The 18,211-nt window shown below is 40.4% G+C and overlaps 1 protein-coding gene across 9 annotated transcripts in view; it reads right to left on the bottom strand.

Moving 5' to 3' along the window:
* The window catches only part of ANKRD44 (ankyrin repeat domain 44), a 110,473-nt gene that overhangs the window by 41,690 nt on the left and 50,572 nt on the right, over nt 1-18,211 (bottom strand). For all 9 annotated transcript variants that reach the window (XM_015289403.4, NM_001012915.2, XM_040703406.2 and 6 more), the window contains exons 4-10: nt 14,032-14,102; nt 11,139-11,339; nt 9,902-9,989; nt 7,874-8,016; nt 6,314-6,526; nt 4,826-4,904; nt 2,590-2,704 (exon numbers count right to left, since the gene is read on the bottom strand). In XM_015289403.4, the coding sequence (XP_015144889.2) occupies nt 2,590-2,704; nt 4,826-4,904; nt 6,314-6,526; nt 7,874-8,016; nt 9,902-9,989; nt 11,139-11,339; nt 14,032-14,102 (910 nt within the window). The remainder of the gene's footprint in view (nt 1-2,589; nt 2,705-4,825; nt 4,905-6,313; nt 6,527-7,873; nt 8,017-9,901; nt 9,990-11,138; nt 11,340-14,031; nt 14,103-18,211) is intronic.

The raw sequence follows: 18,211 nt of genomic DNA on the forward strand, positions 1-18,211 counted from the left end.
GTATCAGGCAGTCACGTTCATTTTTCAACAAGCTGAGCACTCAGCAGCTGTTACTGGCACCCACAAGTCATCCCAGCTCAGCCCCTGAACATGCCACCATTTACCGTCTTAGAAGATTTCTGAGCTTAGACATCTTGGCTTCTGTCACTCAGCATTGTGTTCTGTGCAAAGTATACAGTTATTCTAGAAATGCTATTACAGGCAGTCATCCAAGTGCATACAAACATGGAGCCTCTAACCAACTATCTCACCAAGATTATCATCTAGTGCCTGCTTCAGCAGATACATTTTTGGAAAACGGCAAACACTTGAACAGCAGCAGATGGATTTCTATCTGTAAGACAGTTGGTGGATGGAAAGCACCATCACCTCATGGAAGATTTCAGATATGGACAAAAAACAAAGGAACATTTTTTTCAGCAAGGTTTGCCATAAATCATAATTACTAAAGATACTTTAAACAAAGAAGTGTGAATGTTAATAAAGATGTCTCGTTCTCACCAACGTTTTACACACCTGTATTTAACCAATACTGATTTACTTTTAAAAACATCTTTCTTTCCAGAAGCCACAGTTCCAGCCTTTCTCTGTCTTCACATGAAATTTGTCCTTCTTGCTGCTTTTCTACACTAACGAGCAACCTGGGGCACTGCACAAATCTGAATTTTTTCAGTGTTCAGCATCTACATTTTAGAGCAAATCTCTTTCAAGATGATCTGGCAGTCTCTTATAAAGGAAACAGCACAAGCTCCACTGAGCTGATGCATCTGTATAAACAGGCTACATTTCTTTTTTAGTTGTGGAGTCATTTACTTAAGCCAACACTGGACACTCTGCCTTGCCATATTTCTTCCTACACCCATTTCCCTCCATATCCTCCTCCACCTTGTTATCTCAAGTAATATTTTTCATCTTTTAGGTCAAGATTTCCAGCCACCACGTGTTTTGGCTGGTTTCCATCGAAACACACCATCTGCACATCTGCTAACCAGGCACACTTCAACAGCGCTGTTCACAGTGGTTCCTCCCACCTCTTACATACCTCCTCCTTAAAACACAACTGCCTCAAAGACTGACTGAGCTGTCTGCAGTTGTTGCTAGTTGTGGAGCTTTTTTTTTTCCTAAACCAGTTTGGGGAACTCAGTCAGAGCTATTTACATGCAGTGTGTACAAAAGCCCACTCCCAGTGTTTCAGTGCTCCTGGCTGATCATCACTTGGACCTGACAGGGACTTCTGAGACAACTTCTTATTTCACTCATTTTTGGTGCTGGAAGAAGTGATTTATTTTATCAATGTTCCAGTCACTTGAGTGAAAAATAGAGATTTTGAACTGGATGACCTTGAGTCCAAGAGTGTGCTACTCCACTGCAGCTCATTTTACATCTAAAGCTCAAGAAAAGAGGCAGATTGAAGTTTACTGTACTGGAGAAAGAGCTAGCAAAAGTATACACTGATTTAGACACCAAGATCTTCATTTGGCTATGCTAATCTGACATTCACTGGAACCTATGGAATTTCATTACCCATGCCCCTTGAAGATCTGTCCCACCCTTTGAATAGAGTTTGAATAGAGAGAACCATACTTGATGCAGGAATATGGGCAAATATATCCGTTTCTTAAAGATCCTCAAGCACCGATCAGAGAGAGCTGCAAGTATCTCCCAGACAAAAACAAGCTCATTTAAATTTGCAAACAGTGATCCTATCTAGCTAAGTCAAGAGAGGTTACTGACTTCCACAGTGCATTCTAGATCAAGAACAAACTTTATCCTGGAAGCGTGCAGTTGGTAGCTGAAAATTTACACTTATGTAATCAGATTCCACTGTAAACATCCAGTATAGGTATCTCATGGCATAGCATTACTCTTTTCTTACACTCCTTTGTTTACTTCAGGTTTGCTGTTTTCTTTTGACAGGCCATAAGACTAACAACATTTAGTAATCTGTTTCCGAATTCAACTCGTTGTTCCATTATTCATTAAAAAAAAGGCCTAAAATAACAAATCAGAAAAAAACTGTCCTATTATTTCAGTCATCCGGCTATCATAAACAATGCAAAATCAACACAGGATCTAAATTTATACTGAGATCAGGCTTAGTAACAACTGCTTTGTAGTACTGCAATTCTATTGATTATCCTTTGTCTCATCAAAAGATACAAGATAATAGAATCGTCACTGCATGTAACATGCCATTATAAGGCCAATTTAAATACTATGGAATATGGACATAATTCCCTTGGAAAGTATTTGAAATTCTTCCAATTATGTTTCCTAGACAAACTCTTTGTTAGGGACTTTATGGAATTACTGTGATCAAGATGCACTTTTATATACATCCTGTATCAATGGGTCACATCAACCCTTCAGAAAAAAAAAGCAGTACTGGTACTACTTGCAACCATATAACTGTGTAAAGTAAGACCTTAGCATGGTTTCCTCCCTTCTATCTGTTCAATCATTTGATATTTTAGTGAAGTGTAGAACAAACGCATCTAACCATTTTAACCTCAGAAACTGAGGAATACCTATGCTTCCCAGCATCAGACATAGCATTTGATCATTAGAAGCTCCACTTCAGCCACCTACTTGGCAGTATCAGCTCCGCTGGTTATGAGGGTGTTGATCAATAGCTCATGTCCATATCTTGCAGCCACGTGCAGTGGGGTGTTACCATCCTTATCAACACAGTCAATTTCCCCTCCTGCAAAAAATATTTTCGGACAGTTTAATAGCAAAAGATTAAGTGTGAACTTGTGACCACAAATGCTATTTCTCTCCAGTGAATGCAGCAAAACCAGGCCACTGAATTTCAGAGAATGAGATTGGCACACAGTGAGTCATCAGCTGTCAGCCACAGTACTAACCATGGTTCACCAGCAGTGCTCTCACCTCCTTCTCCAACTTCAGTGGGGAAACATGGTGGGGAACAGGCAGTGAGCAGGATGACATACAGCTAACATTTAATCATTAGAAATTGCTACACAGTGCTTAAGTAGAACTTTTCTTGCTGCAGTTTATGCCTGTCATCTCGTGTTTTATCCTCAAACAAGAAAAACTAATTTCTTCTTTCTTCTCCGCTACAGCTTTTGATGCATGCAAAGATTGCTAGCAAGTCCCTGTTTTCCTTTTTGGATCAAACAACTCTCGCTCTTTCAGTCTCTCTTTGTAAATTAGGTTTGCTGTAATTCAACCATCCTTGTCCTTCTCCCAGTTCTCTCCAGCTGGCCCACATCCTTCTGAAAGGAAAACGTCAAAAGCCAGAAACAGTACTACAGCTGATGTCTACAAATACTGAGCTGAGCAAAAGGATTACTTCATGCCTGCTGGCTATGCTCCTATCTATACTCCTGTACATTGTATGCTTTTTTCCTCTATTTTTTTTTTTCTTGGCAACACCATGGAATTGTTGACGTGCGTGCAGTTCTCGATCGTCTGCAAACACCAAATCCTTTCTTAAGGAAATGTCACCCACTCAGCTTTTGCTATTCTGTATTTGTGTAACTGATATTCCTGCCTGCGTTGTATCTCTCCTTTCCATTACTTGCATTAGAGCTTTTCTCCAATTTTAAGGGCTTATTTTCAATTTTGACTCCAGCTTCTGCTAAACAGTCTCTCCTAACTTCATGTTTTCTCTGAATATTAAGAGCACACTTCATATTCCATCACCCAAGCTGTTAATGAAAATACTGGATAGTGTACCAGACCCAGGAGGGAAGAGAAAAAAATCTCATTACACCTTCCATTTCAACAGTGATCCATTTATTACTGATGTCTGAAAGTAGTTTTTCTAGCCGTTATGCACCCACACAATAATGTTTTCATTTTGACCGTACTTCATTAGTTTTCTGGGAGAATACTTTATGAAAGCATGCAAAAGTCTTGCTAAAATGAGGATATGGTAATATTTACTGCATTTCCACTACGCAGATGAGATAACAGGCCATAACTACAACAAGAAAAGTTCTAGTAACATGCTATGAAGAATCTTCTAATGGTAAAAAAAGGCTAGCAAAATGCTGGAACAGGGATACTGCAATTAGATGAGGTTCCCAGTTTGGGATTGTAGTTAAACAAAGAAACAAAACAACAGAAACAAACAAACAAAAGAAAACAGACTGTCCTGTCCAGCATAATGGCCAAAACAAATACAAGTAAACAATCGGTATTGGCAACCTCTGTCAGTCAGAAAACAGGCCTCTGTCAGATCGCCAACAATAATATTTGTTATATGCTGTAGTATTCTTGGACAAAAGAGATACTTAATGAGTATGACAGGTAATTACAAGCTCTGGAATCTACTCCTGGCTATGCCAAAATAAACAAAGTGGTGCTGGTCCACCCTGCAGAGTATTTATTCGGCACTTAGTGAAGACAGTGATAAGATGAGAGTTAAGAGCAGTACAGCTGTTGAGTGATGGCATAGAGAAAACAGTGTGGGCTCTAAGAGCACCACAGCTCACAAGGGAGGATAACTAGAACTTTTTTACTCTTCTAATCATCTGAGAAAGTTATCTGTGCCTTTCTCTCATCATATGAAACATCCTAAACAGAGCCCTTCGTTCTTATTATCAGGTTAAGAATCACAAAAGATCAGTTGCTTCATCATCAGGTAGAGAAAGACCGGATTTTGTTAAGAACCAAGAGGTGTCACTAGGTGACACTACGAAAGGAGACCTGTAAATGCAGATCATACTTAGAATTTGATGCAGAGCTGAACACCTTTCAAAGAAGTTCTCTGGCATTCTGGGTCAGAAAACCAAAAATTCCAACCCAAAAAATGCCTGCTCTTTTGGAGAGTTATTGAACAGGCATTGAAACTCACCATTCTGAATGAGGGTCTGTGACCGTGTGAACCTCCCGTGGACAGCTGTCATGTGCAGTGGGCTCTTTCCATCCTTACTCTAACAAACAAAATGTCAAAACAATCACTAAGCATGAAGAGAAGAGGTAACAACTATAAGTCTCACAGTTCAACATCCTACAGCTATTCTTCACATAAGAGCTCCAATGGCTTCTAAAGACTACAGGCCCGAATCAACACGTCATAACAAACGCAAAAGGTACAAACATGTAAGTAAAGCAGTTCCTCAGCAGCAATCAGGAAATGATCTGAGCTACAGCCTATCCTCAGAGCCTGGCCATATGCAGTGTTTGATAGAAACTTCCAGATATCTGACATATCACTCTTGAATGTGACCATACTATCTCCCATTTAGTCATTTTTTTTTCTCCTTACTCTTTGCAGGAAGAAGAATTTTTTTTTAAATGAACCACAAAGCTAAGGAGGAGCAGTCACAGAGATGTGAGGAATACAACTGATGCTTCAATCTGCAATTTTATAGATATATCCTAAAACAGAAAACATTATAAAAAAAAAAGTTTTGTCAACTTAATCAAAACCAAGACGTCTACAAAAGACAAACAGAAAACAAGGAATGAGTACACAAGAAAAACTACAATGAGCTGAGATCAGTGTTCTGGGATCTAGAGAAAGAAACTGAGTTTGGGAAAGCTGAGCAGCTCAGAAAATAGCAAGCGACAGTTGCCTCACTACTCACATCGTTTCATTTTTGGCACTGGGCTCTGCACTCACTGGTGAGCGCAATATCTAATTTCACCTCAATAATTCTGCGTTTAAATAGTACACTCACTGTCCACTGATCTCAAGCGACCTGCTAGAATTACTAGATGCTAGGAGACCATTTTTACAGATGAGAAACTGAAACACACAATTTAAAGTAAAGTAGCCAAAGTCTTATTTGAACTTAGAGATCTCAAGTCTTCTAAGCGAGTCGCTTTCAGGTTCATCAAGATATATGTATCACTTACATCTCAAGAGCATCAGATAACCAAAACAGAATCAGGCTTTGTAAACTCACGCTTTAAAATACGTAAACAAACAACCTTGAGGTCTTGCTTACCCAGGAAAGTCTAAAGAAACTTGGTTAGAATCAGATTTAATTAAATCCATATTGCAGGAGGAAGGAAAACACCAGAAAGAAACATTTCCTTGACTTAATACCACTGCCCAAGTCAACATTTTGACGGAGCTCCTGGGACTATATTTTAGCTGGTTTCAGTAGAGTGGCTGGCCTAGAGTTTAAGGCTGCTATTATATTTATAAAGGCACTGAATGCTCCTCTGCTAGAAGTTAATCTCATCGAAACGGTTTAATGATTAGCATTCTCAGCATCACTCTAATTCTATTAAGTACTCAAAGACTTGCTGTACTCGTTACTGCAGTTTCCAGACTCCTAAGGTATGCAAAATAGGATAAAGTAAAACTGAAGAGGTAAAATGCAAGTTTTACCTGAATGTTAACATCTGCCCCATTATTCACTAGTAGTTCAAGACACAGTGCTCCATGAGTGGAGGCAGCAGCAAAATGCAAGGGAGTGAATCCATTATTATTGGGCTGATTTACATTAGCACCATAGTCAATCAGCTCATTAACAACAGAATCCTGACCATTGTAACAGGCAATATGAAGCGCAGTATTTCCATAGATATTCATTTCATCGATCTAAAATGAGACAAGGAGACAAAGGTAACATCACAGACATCAGCTTATCATTTTACATATTGCATCAGGTACTGCAAATAGAAATAGCTAGAGGCTTCAACTGTCATAGGGCATATTTCTCACCAGCAAATTTCATTGATGAAAAAAATTCTCCCAGAGAGCTTAATTTGGAATGCTTTACCTTCATTATCACTAACTTCTTATCCTACTGGCAATTTCTAAAAGCCAGACTGAAGCTTAAAGCTGATAGCAGGACTATGTAATGATGATGATGATAAAAATCCTAATAAGTTGGAAAGCCTTTCAATATAAAAATGGGAGAGAAAGAAAAATAAAAAGCTCAGTCTTTTAAAAATACATAAATGAAAATACCTTCTATTGAGTTTTTGTGAATAGAATCAGGCTTAAGATCTCTTTCTGCAGATTCCTTTTGGGAAGGGAAAGTGACTTAGTGAATGGATGGTGAAATTGCACAGCCATTTACACTTCAATAAAGAAGCCACTTTCAGCAGTTCAGTATTATGAAGATGTAATTAAGATTACATTACTTCTTCATCATTGGCTTAGAATTCAACTGCTGTTCTGTAAAGCAGGGCGAGACAGGTTGTACAAAGGACTCGAGCATGTTGTGAATATGCTTCTACAAAAAAGATCTCAAAGATCCTATCTCTGTGGAGAACGTGAAACTTCAATGTCATTATTAGCATGGTACTGCTAATAATGGGAAACACCTATTCACATTCGACACAGACTTCTGACATTTTTTTGGCAGGTCAAGTCAGCTGGCTATACAGCTAGCAAATACAATGAATTTATTCAATATCTTTGATTGACAACCAGCACAGACTCTTCTGGTCATTTTGCTGCAGCTTTGGACCACTGAGTTGACAATATTAGCCTAAGAGAAGTCTGTACCCTGAAATAAAGATCTCTTCCTGAGAGAAAATAATTCTTCCCCTTCCTCCCACTACCTGATGCAGGAAATACACAACCTGAAATTTAAACAGGCTGAAATGCAACTTAGTATAGTACTCCACGTATGTACTGTGAATCTCCTCTCATCATACCAAAGGGAATGCCAAGCCAAGGGAGACTTCATTATTCCACCTTCCTCTATAGAAACAGCATGTATTTCCCTAATCCTTCAGCAAGGTGACCTGGAAATTAGTGTCCATATCAGACACTTTCATTCCAGTATGTTTCCTGGCTCTTAAACTAATAAACTACACAAAGCATAAGGTGCTTTTCACAGTCCAGAAAACAGGAACTATTTTCTTTAGAAGCTTCACTGATGTAGCAGCATCCATAAGAGAAAAATATCATCTTTGAATGCAGAGAAACACGTACCTCTACTCCCAGGTTAAGGAGGTGTTTCACAATGTTAATCTGCCCATTGGATGAAGCTGCATGAAGTGGGGTGTAACCCTTCTTGTCTTTACAAGTCACCTCTGCACCATGATTAATCAGTAAGGCAACAACTTCCAGGTGACCTTCAAAAGATGAGAGAAAGCAGTCAACAGGTATACCAGTATCACTTCTCACACATTACTACTTCCTTGCTAACACACTGGCCCTCTCACAAACGTTTCACAATGCTCCCAGAGTTTAACAAGGGGAAAAAAAAAAAAAAAAAAGGATAAGAATTTTCATAAATGCTCTTAATCCTAGCTCTAGGCCTTGTCAAGAAATCCATGTAATACACATTCCCCTTCATCAGGTGGGTCAAATTTCTTTTTACTGAGCTAGTTTTCCAGTCATTAAAAAGCACATCTCTTTCCCACATTATTGCTCATTAAAAATAACAGCCTGTGTTTCATTCTCCCTTTTAAAGGAAGATCAGTGAGCAGAGGAGCAAGACAATAAGATTTCCAAAACACCATTGTTTGTGCCTTTCCAATACTAAGCTACCAAAAACTCCTCTATATAGGTCTACAAATGTTTGAATCTGAATGCGTGATCTATAAACACATATTTAGTCTGCACACAAAAATAACTGCAACAGCCTCAAAAGGGACACGGACTTAAAGCTGACTGCCAGACCCATGGGACATATGTTTTCAGGAGTGCAGTACCCTTCTCTGGATTAAGGTCTCCCTATAAAATACACTAGAAAAGCTGAGCATCTCAAAATGCAATTTACAACCCACCTGTGTCTTAAGTTTCCTCCTCCTCTGGAAGTTTTCAAATTATGTGTCCTGCCATCCCAGACAGTGTCCTAACCACCAAAATTAAGTCAAGGAACTGAGGAATAGTCATTACTGCTTCTTGCTGAAGCAGGGGTATTTTTCTTAGTTTTTTGTTAGGTCAAGCAGACTGAAAGAGAGCACACATCATAGGAAGATGTGCGCCACCTGGACTGCTCAGCACTTTCAGTGCAGAGACAGCTTTGGTCTTTACTGACAACATCTCAATTGCCCAAATATATGTGGAACTGCACAGCACAACAGAAAAGCCTTTCACCACCTCAGAGTGGTGTTCAAAGCTCACTAGCTCAAAAGCCAAATCACGTCTGCTGGCAAGCAACCTTCCGTCTGTGCACATCAAAACACCACAATATGCTTTTCTCACATTTTGAAATCTCCTATTGCCTCATTTCCAAAGATGCCATGGTTAAAATTAAGAATTTGATGGGTCAAGTGAAAAACCTGACAGAGGGCACACAATGTCTCATTACTTACAATCTGAATACACTGCTTGCCTGACACAAAAGCTTTTGAACAAGAGCGACTGCTACCGCATCTTGTTCTAGCATTCTTGTTTTGGCATTTTTAAATAAAAATAATCCCAATAATCCCCTGCAATAACAAAATTTACTATAACTTGAAAAGAATAATACAGTCTGATTTATTTAAGCATGATTTAGTAACATTTATGTTACAAGAATCAGTTGTTCTTCCCTACTCTGAAATAAAAGATGACAATTTGCTTCTAAGATAAGGAAAGAGAAGAACTTTCTAACAACACCATGACTTGTCTACTTATGAATGTAAATAAACAGCAAAAATCATTATCATATTTATCTATGTTTTATAAAGTTTTTTTTGCAAAAAAAGATACAACTACAACCTGCATTTTTTCAAGTTTGAATATACTTCAGCTGGGAGTATACTTGGAATGAGGATCAGGATAGAAAGACCAAAATGAAAAAGTAACATTAAAAGCCCACATTAATTGCATTGAACTCACAGCAGTGTTCTCACCAGTTGCAAAAGTGTAAAAGGACACTGTATATAGATCATACAACTCTTTCCCTGCACAGCATAAATACCACTCTCATTTTCCATGGACAGGTCTGTGTCTTGTCTGCCATAAAATACGCTGTTAGTTTGTCAACAGGAAATTCAAACAAGGAACAAACAAGAAGTTGAGCCTTACCCATGTATGCAGCCCAGTGAAGAGCTCTTCTGTCCTTTTTGTCAAAAGCATTGATGTTTGCGCCCTTGGCTAAGAGCAAGTTCACCATCTAGAAGCAACAACAGCAAGTAAACAAACCCTGTAGATCAGGCACTCAATACTTCATAAAAAGTCATTCTAGTGATGAAGTTGTGATCATAAAATCAGGCTGTTCTGTACGTGACTGCAGTATGGCTAAGAGCTGAAAAGCCACTTACTCTATTACCAGTCATGCAATATTAGAAATAAGCAAAATCAGGCAAAACAAAACAGAAAACACATTCAACAACTTTCTTCCCCAACAAAACATTCTAACACCACAAATTACAGAGATGCATAACTGCCTTCCACTTGTACACTGCTTTGCCACAGTACAGAGATCAGCTAACAACATACTTCCATTATCACTTCTGATACACTCTACCGGAAAGCTCAGGAGCTTTATATCATGATAGTTAGATTCAAGCCTCACTATTTCTTTTTCCAACAGTGCAGTAACTTAAAGGCTAAATACCAACATCATTTTACAGGAATTACCTTCCCCTGCCCTCTTAATTACAGTACAATTGATCAACTTCTGTTGACAGAATTCTGCTGTTCTAGTTAAAGACTTTTTATTCCCTATCTAGATCTTCAAGTGTGGAACGAGCAACAAGAATCCTTTCAACCATGTCTAGTGCCTAACAAAACTCTTTATGCAAGGGCTTTTCACATAGAGCCAGTAATTAGAATAGAAGTGCTTACTCATATTAGGTAAGCAGAAGCAGCATATACGATCTCAAAACCAGAAGCACATTTCTAGAAGACTAATTGGAAAAGCAGACTGGGTCTCACACATATGAACACTACTTCAGTATGAAATGAATCCACCAGTTTTCCCATCTTTCCATTCCACCTCTCTTACTTTCTCAGGCAGTTTAAACACAAAATAGCCCAGGACACACTTGAATTGCCAGAGCCAGGCGCACAGTCAGCTCCCCAAGTCTGCACGCACATTACACTTGCATGCCAATTCTGCACAGGCAGTTTCTTACCACTCTCACTTCTGCAGGCAGAAAACCTGGCATACAGGTTAGAAAGTAGATAATTGATAGCAACCATGGGGGTCAGTGATAAGGGGCTTAGTCTAGACCCATACACAGCAAGCCAACTGTTTGAAAGGAGGAAAAAAAAGAAAGAATAAATAATAAAAGATCAATTATGCTATTAAACAATTCACCTCGACGTGGCCATTCAGAGCTGCATGATGCAACGCCGTCCTCCCGCCTCGGTCAGAGACATTGACGCTGCTCAGCATGGGAATGATAATTTCTGCACACTTTAATGCCTTGTTTGCGGCTGCCACGTGCAACGGGGTCTGCCAGTTTTTGTCCCGAGCATTGACATCAGCTGAGTGCTTGATCAGTACTTGCACCGCTTCCTACAACAGCAACAGTTACAATTATAAACAAGCAGTTCCAATAAACATGCAGTTGACGGCCCAATGGTGTTGCCTGTGCATTTTAGCTATGCATCCCAGGCATGGCCAGGACAGAAAGTGAATAACATTCATCCAAGCAACATCTGTGGTTACTGACATGGTACTGTTGATTCAAATGCCAGAGCACACATCACCTCTGCTGTCGTTTAAAGCAATGTCCACAACCACAACTTTCCAATTTCATTTTAGGACATACAAAGTTGTCCATGCAGACAGCCCAACCTGTTTGGCCAATTAACCTTTGAGACCCCAGTCATAAGAACTGTGCTCCAATTGAAGAAGTGAACGGATATATTTGAGCTCACTCCTACATCAATTACTTCAAACTGTTATTTACACGTCTACATATCAGTTCGGACCACGAAATCATAGCAAACTGCTCTTTTATTTATAAACAGGAGAAAGAAAACAACAACAAAAGATGTAAAAACAAAATTTTAGCTTTGCAAAAAAAACCCCATGAGAATCACATGCAAGGATTTGCACTGGTGTCCCCAGTTGCCGTTAGCATTTCTTGCCTCCCCAAGGGGCTAAAAGTGAATATTTCCCAGTGACAAAATGTACTCTTCTCTCTCAAGAGACTGCCTCATTAGAGTTTACCATCATTGTATGATGCCATTAAGCAAGACGGATTAAAAAATAAGCCTCTGTCTATATTACATTGTTTCTTCTCCTATTTTTCCCCAGAAACAAAATACAAGAGAGTCACTGGGGGACAGTAGCATTCAAGTAGCCTTGCCTGCTAGTTACAACTCACAGCTGCGAAGCGGGAGAGACCTAGCACTACATGTTCTTTCAATTCTTTTTCCATAAACTGAAAAGTTTTCTGCTAAGCCCAGCCAAAGTTTTATTAATGAATAACAAATTCATCGTGTGTGTGTCTAAATAGCCCCTTTGTATCTAGAAAGGCCCAGGAGAGCGCCTGCAGTATGTATCAAGAATACATCTATTAGGAACAGTTTTGTTCTCTGGTCTCCACTAATTTCAGCAATTTCATTTACTATAGCCATCCCACAAAATGACATCTAACAGACTGGTTCAGTTAGTAGACAGCATCTCTCCAGACACCAAGAATGATGTATTGCTGATGTCTCAACAGAATTTTCTTTTCTTTTCTTTCTTTCTTTTTTTTTTTTTAATTACAGGCCTGTTGTTTTAAAAGCCATTTAAAGGCAATACACTGGGGACCTACCCAGCTGGGATATGAAGTCAGCAGGAAAATTCATGTCATATGACTCTCAATGAAGGAAAGAAAAAGTTAAGGGAGAATTTCAAAAAGACAAGACTGAAAAGTTTAAGCTAATAATATTTAGATTGACTTTTTTCATTTGCAATGTTTATATGAAGCCTCTGTGTCCAGCATTTCCAGCTAGCCCACATTATCAGTGAGATGTCTCCGCTCCCACACACCACACGCCTTTCTCTGCTGCGTCCCTGGGTACTTCCTTTGGGTGCCAGAACTGCATACAAAGGGAAGAGTTTCTCATTGTGAAACCAGCTTTCAGCAGCTGAAGAGTTAAAGAGCAGGCACAAACCCACAAGAAGACATGCATTTTCAGTTAAGATTATGACTGATAATAAAAATTCTGTACTCAGAAGCATCCAAAAAAGAAACCAAACTCGCTGCAATTCCTGCACCAGAAAGAGTGTGGCTAATTTTTAAGGTTAAAGTCTGATCTTTGTTTCTCAACACAGCTTTTTGTATTTTGCCTCATTACAGCATTCATATCCTATCAGATATTCCTTTCAGTGGGTTCTGGCGGCTGCCAGCAGCTGGAAGCTCAGCCAGTAGCCAAACAATGCCCGAGTTCAGCAGCAGGCCCAGGATTCCTGCCTGCGGGCCTGGCAGGCGCTGGGACTGTTACAAAGGTGACTCAAGTTCCGCCAGCCCCTGGAAGGCAGCCACACTCTGTCTGTCCAATAACCCCTCCCCTCACACCCAGCAGCCAACTCAGCCTGAATTGGGCTCACTCTTAGCCGAGTATTAGCGAGATAGAAGAGCACAAGGAGTCCAAAACAGAAAGCCAAAATAACGGCACAGTCATCCCTGGTACTTACTGCTGCTCCTTTTTGAGACAGTAGTGGAAAAAGTACAACGAGATGCCAGAAGATTCCTAGCTGTCTAGCAGAAGAAATATGGGCTAACCTTCCTTTGTGCACAAATCAAAGTGGATTAACAGAAAAGCTGAAGGATGCCTTGAAATACAATTAACCAAAACAAACAGTGCAGCTTGGATCTCACACACATCCACTCCTTCCTGGCATACATACAGCATGCACACATCTCTACAGGTTGATTCCTCCTCATTTCACTGCCTGACGATGATGGCCCTGCACACCAGTGACACTACCTCACTTCAGCCAGGGTCGCTCGCTCCAGCTGCCAGCGGCTCAGTGCGACCTGCTCCAGCTACGCAAAGCATCCCATGGGAGAAAGTCAGCCACACCAAGGCTCAACAGCAGCTGTAATTAACTGGTAAAAACTGGCCTCTGGCTGCAATGCTACAGGCCCTGCACACAGCAAATGCTTACCCGTTTGTCACAGCGCTGCCTGCTGCAGCTTTCAACGGCTTGCTTTTTCCCCCCAGCACAGAGGTTATGTTCAAAAGCAGAGTAATCAAACCTTACTCACTTCACTCCTTGAAGCAACTGCTCGATGGAGAGGAGTCAGCCACATATTGTCTTTGGCATTAACACGAGCGCCTGCAAGTAAACAAGCAGAGGTTACATCCATGCCTTGGGTGCGACACGAAGAGCATTGCCCAACTGGTTTCCTAGTAACAGGAGCGGATTTAGTCTCTCATCTCAGCTCTTCTGGCACTCCTATACCCTTAAAAATGCATTTCCATCATCCAGACAGATAGGAGCAAACACAGAAAGAAAGGAACTGGATATAACCTTGTTTACTGGACACAGAAGCAGGGTTTGTAGCAGAGGACTATGTACATATGTATGTACATGTGCACTAATGTGTATGAGTTTATAAGATTAACAGATACAGGATATCTCTTAAAATTCTGCTTCCCTTAGCAGATCTTGCTGTGAAGACATGTCAGGGAAGCACAGCGGCTGAGAAGGAAACAGAATGCCGCCCCACCTCTGCATCTGCAGGCGCCCCTCAGCAGACATCAGAAGGGAGACTGAGGGCACGATCCATTTGCCTCATGCACAGTTCAGTGCTAATGTGCACTCTGACAAAAGGCAGCTGTGCAAGAGGGTGGTTTCAGGGTCGCTCGCCAGAATAATGGATAAAAGAATATTAAACAACTACTACAGCATTGGTTGACTGCAGACAAAAAGGGACTCTATATTTGTGTGATGAGATCTGTTTGAAAGAAATACTAAACTATCCATTGAAGTGACACCTCAGAATAAAACATTCAGTGGAAAGAGCTGAAGAAACTCATTTTTTTAAATGTCTGCAGACAGCAGTACTAGTTTGAGAAGACTGGCATACATAGACAAAAATTACAAGAAGCAAGAGCATCATGCACATAGGCTGGATCAGTCTCTGAACTTCATGAACAAAGAGATTCTTAAGCCCCATTGTGCACAACTTAAGTGCACATAAAATCCTGTAATTAATAAATCACACTCTCTGAATCAGAAATGATTTCTGAAAGCTGTTTCTCAGGAATATTAAGGTGCTTGCCTCTGAATCATAGTGGCTACTGGGAACTGTGCTAAGTAATCAGAGAAAAAAAATGAGTTATTTCAGATTATCACAAGTTAGGACACAACGTTTTGGCTGGAAGAAGAAGAAAGCTATTTTCATAACCAGTGCAGCAATTAGAGGCAATAATTCACCTTAGAACTTGGTATCTGGTGGCACAATCTGCACTCCAGAGAAACACCCCAGTAAGGTGTGTGATGGTTTTGAAGTATTTTCAAATTTATCTGTATCTAAAGCAAGGAAGCTGCTATCTTCCCTTGTCTTCCTGAGAAGGCCATTATGATTGATGCCTATCAGTACCAACTCTAAGCCTGCACTGCCTGAGGTGCTCCAGAGACACATAAAGCAGCCACATCTTTCACCATCAGAACTCCAAGGTACCTCATGATAAACTGCTGTGATCCTATAGGGATTTTTGGGATACAGATTGCCTAGATTAATTCCTAATGACTGCCATCAAATGCCTATTTTCAGGTTTAGAAGTCTATTTTACATTTACCTTGCTTTTTTTTTTTTTTTTTTTTAATCCTTATTTTCTTAACTAGGCTTTCTTTTGCCTTATTGCTGCCTATTCACCAACTCCCACAGGCAGATGGTAGGAAATCAGAAAGGCCTACGTAGAGACCAGCAAAACAGGAGAAAAATCACATCTTTCGTCAGTATTCAGCAACTCCATGGCATTAGAGAATATGAAGATGACTAAAAAAACCTAGGCAAGTGTCTCTTCCAGTAGTTATTCATGCCTTTCACTGATCCACGCACCCTTCAGGAGGCTGCAGTAGACGGCTGCCAAGAAAAGAATGAAAGAAAATAATAAAAGCAAAACACTGCTACTATAAATAAAAGAATCTACAGCACATTATTGACCTTTTCTTCTTCAGCAGTTTTCCGTATTCCCTTACCTCTTTGTGGTTTTGTGCTCTTTATGTGACAAAGTGAAATTGCTCTTACACATCTAATTCGATGCGCCAGTTGAATAAATTTGTGATTTATGATTTTAAAAAGCTGCATAATTCAGCTGTTGCCTGTTAGCAAAGCCAGTGTTTTCTGTGAACTGAGGCACATATTTCTCTGAAGAGATGTTTCAAAATGTTTCCCTTTGTACTGCCTATTTGCTTTACCAAAATTCATCTTTCAGTTTTCCATCAGGTTCCTTGCAGGCAACAGCTAATGACGATCAAAGAGGTCTACCAGCACTGAGGCACGTCTCTGGAGACAGACAATATCTCCATTTTAAAGTGAGAATGTGGAGGCACCTGGGGAGCAATGCTCACATTTTCAAAGGTGTCCTCTACACTTAACAAATTTGAATGCCCACCCTGCAGAACAGCTTTTGGAAAGCAACACAGAAATCCAACTCTGAAAACAAAGTGCTCTTCAGCACCTAACATAGTCTGTGTCCCAGAAGGAGAAACTTACATTTTCAAGTCACCCAGAAATTCAGCATCTCACTCTCTACCATGGAGCGTGTTCTTTAATCATGTTTCAATGGTCTTCCTACAATTATCTGCAAAGTTAAATAAACTTATTTCTGTTTATACATGCAAGAGGCCTACAGCTGCTCATGCTCCAGATGCTCTATCTGGCGGCCTTCACAGTACCACTCTACCTTGAAAAGACAAGCTCCTTTCAAGTTGTCTCTTAACATCCTTCCACGTAACCACAGCAACCACCCACTCCACAAAAAAAAAAATCAACAAGAAATACTCCTTCAGAGAAGAAGCCTTCCCCTTCCTCAGCCCCATCCCCCGGCCTCTGCATGCAGGGCCTCACCCCGCAGGCCTGAAGGAAGGGCCTGGCTGATGGGTTTGCTCTGTGAAGCTTAAGCAGACAGCCTAATGCATAACATTACAGGTAAAACTAACAGAGAGGAAACTTTCTGTGAAAACACTCCTTTTTTCATATGGCTGTGCTGTAATCTTGGAGATCTTTCACTCTCCATTTTTTTCTGCCAAAAGAGGAAATAAATCTGAAATTGCCTCTGTTCATTTGAGATCAGAAATAAACAACTTGATGTTTGCTTTCAGGAATGAAGTTAACACCTCTTTATCCTAACCAAATGATTTTCCACCCAGCACTTCTGCCAAAATCCACATATTTCCAAGATTCTGCAACCTAAACCTCTGAAATCAGGGATGATCAACCGTGAATGAGTCTTCTTTAACCTATTAATGACATTAGCAATGTGCATCCTTCCAAACCCTGCTGAAACACATCAACAGTAACACAACAATGTAAGTAGTGACCCACTACCACACGCAGAGACACACAACATAAAGCAAAGATCAGCACAAAAAAACGTAACAGAACAGCTCCAGCCAGTAGGTGGAACTGGGACTTTCAACAGGAGAGCAACACATGCTAGATTTCAACAGATGTACTTAAGAGCCTGAGAACAGCTACGTGACAGAAACAGGAGGTTTCATCAGAATTCATCAGAGCTAAGTCCTGGTCACTTGCTAATTAGGGAATTGGCCCAGAGATGCTACTGCAGTCAGAGGAGAGGAGGAGTAAGCAGCAAGATAAGCACACAGGTCTTGTGTCCACCACGAAAGTGAGGAGATAGTCCTGGGACATCCTCCAAACCTTCTTCTGAAGGGGATACTTAATTACCAAGGACTGGAGTCTGAAAGCCATGGGACAGACGAGAGAAGCTGCCATTCCAACCCTTCTACTGTTCAGCCTCCCATAAAAGAGAAAAATCTGTATGTGAATTCAAGTTAGGCAGTGCCATTCCCTGCTGTCTACATGACAGGGATGGTCCAACCTGCCAAGGGTGTGACAGTCTTGTTGTCAAATGTGCATGCCAGGGCTTACCAGGAACCTTTCCAAAGTGTGATGAGGTTTGTCCTTTTCCTCATCTATGTAGAACTTAGAAAGAATTGATGTCAGTATTTTCCCCCTCCCTCCCCAGTGCATAATTTTGCCAAGAAGCTCAAAGCCTTTTGAAATAGTAAGATACAGTAACACTGCCCAGATCACAGGCTCCTGTGGAAGAGGAGAACAAAGGATAAGGAACTGAGCAGACTCACTCTGCCCTCAGCACCAGATTAAGCCCAGAAAGGGGAGAGTTAGAGGCACACGTGACCATGGAGCTTGGATTTATCCAGACAATTCTTCTGGCACATCCATGAACATG

This window comes from Gallus gallus, chromosome 7 (assembly GCF_016699485.2).
Source record: "Gallus gallus isolate bGalGal1 chromosome 7, bGalGal1.mat.broiler.GRCg7b, whole genome shotgun sequence".
Classification (NCBI taxonomy): Eukaryota; Metazoa; Chordata; class Aves; order Galliformes; family Phasianidae; genus Gallus; species Gallus gallus.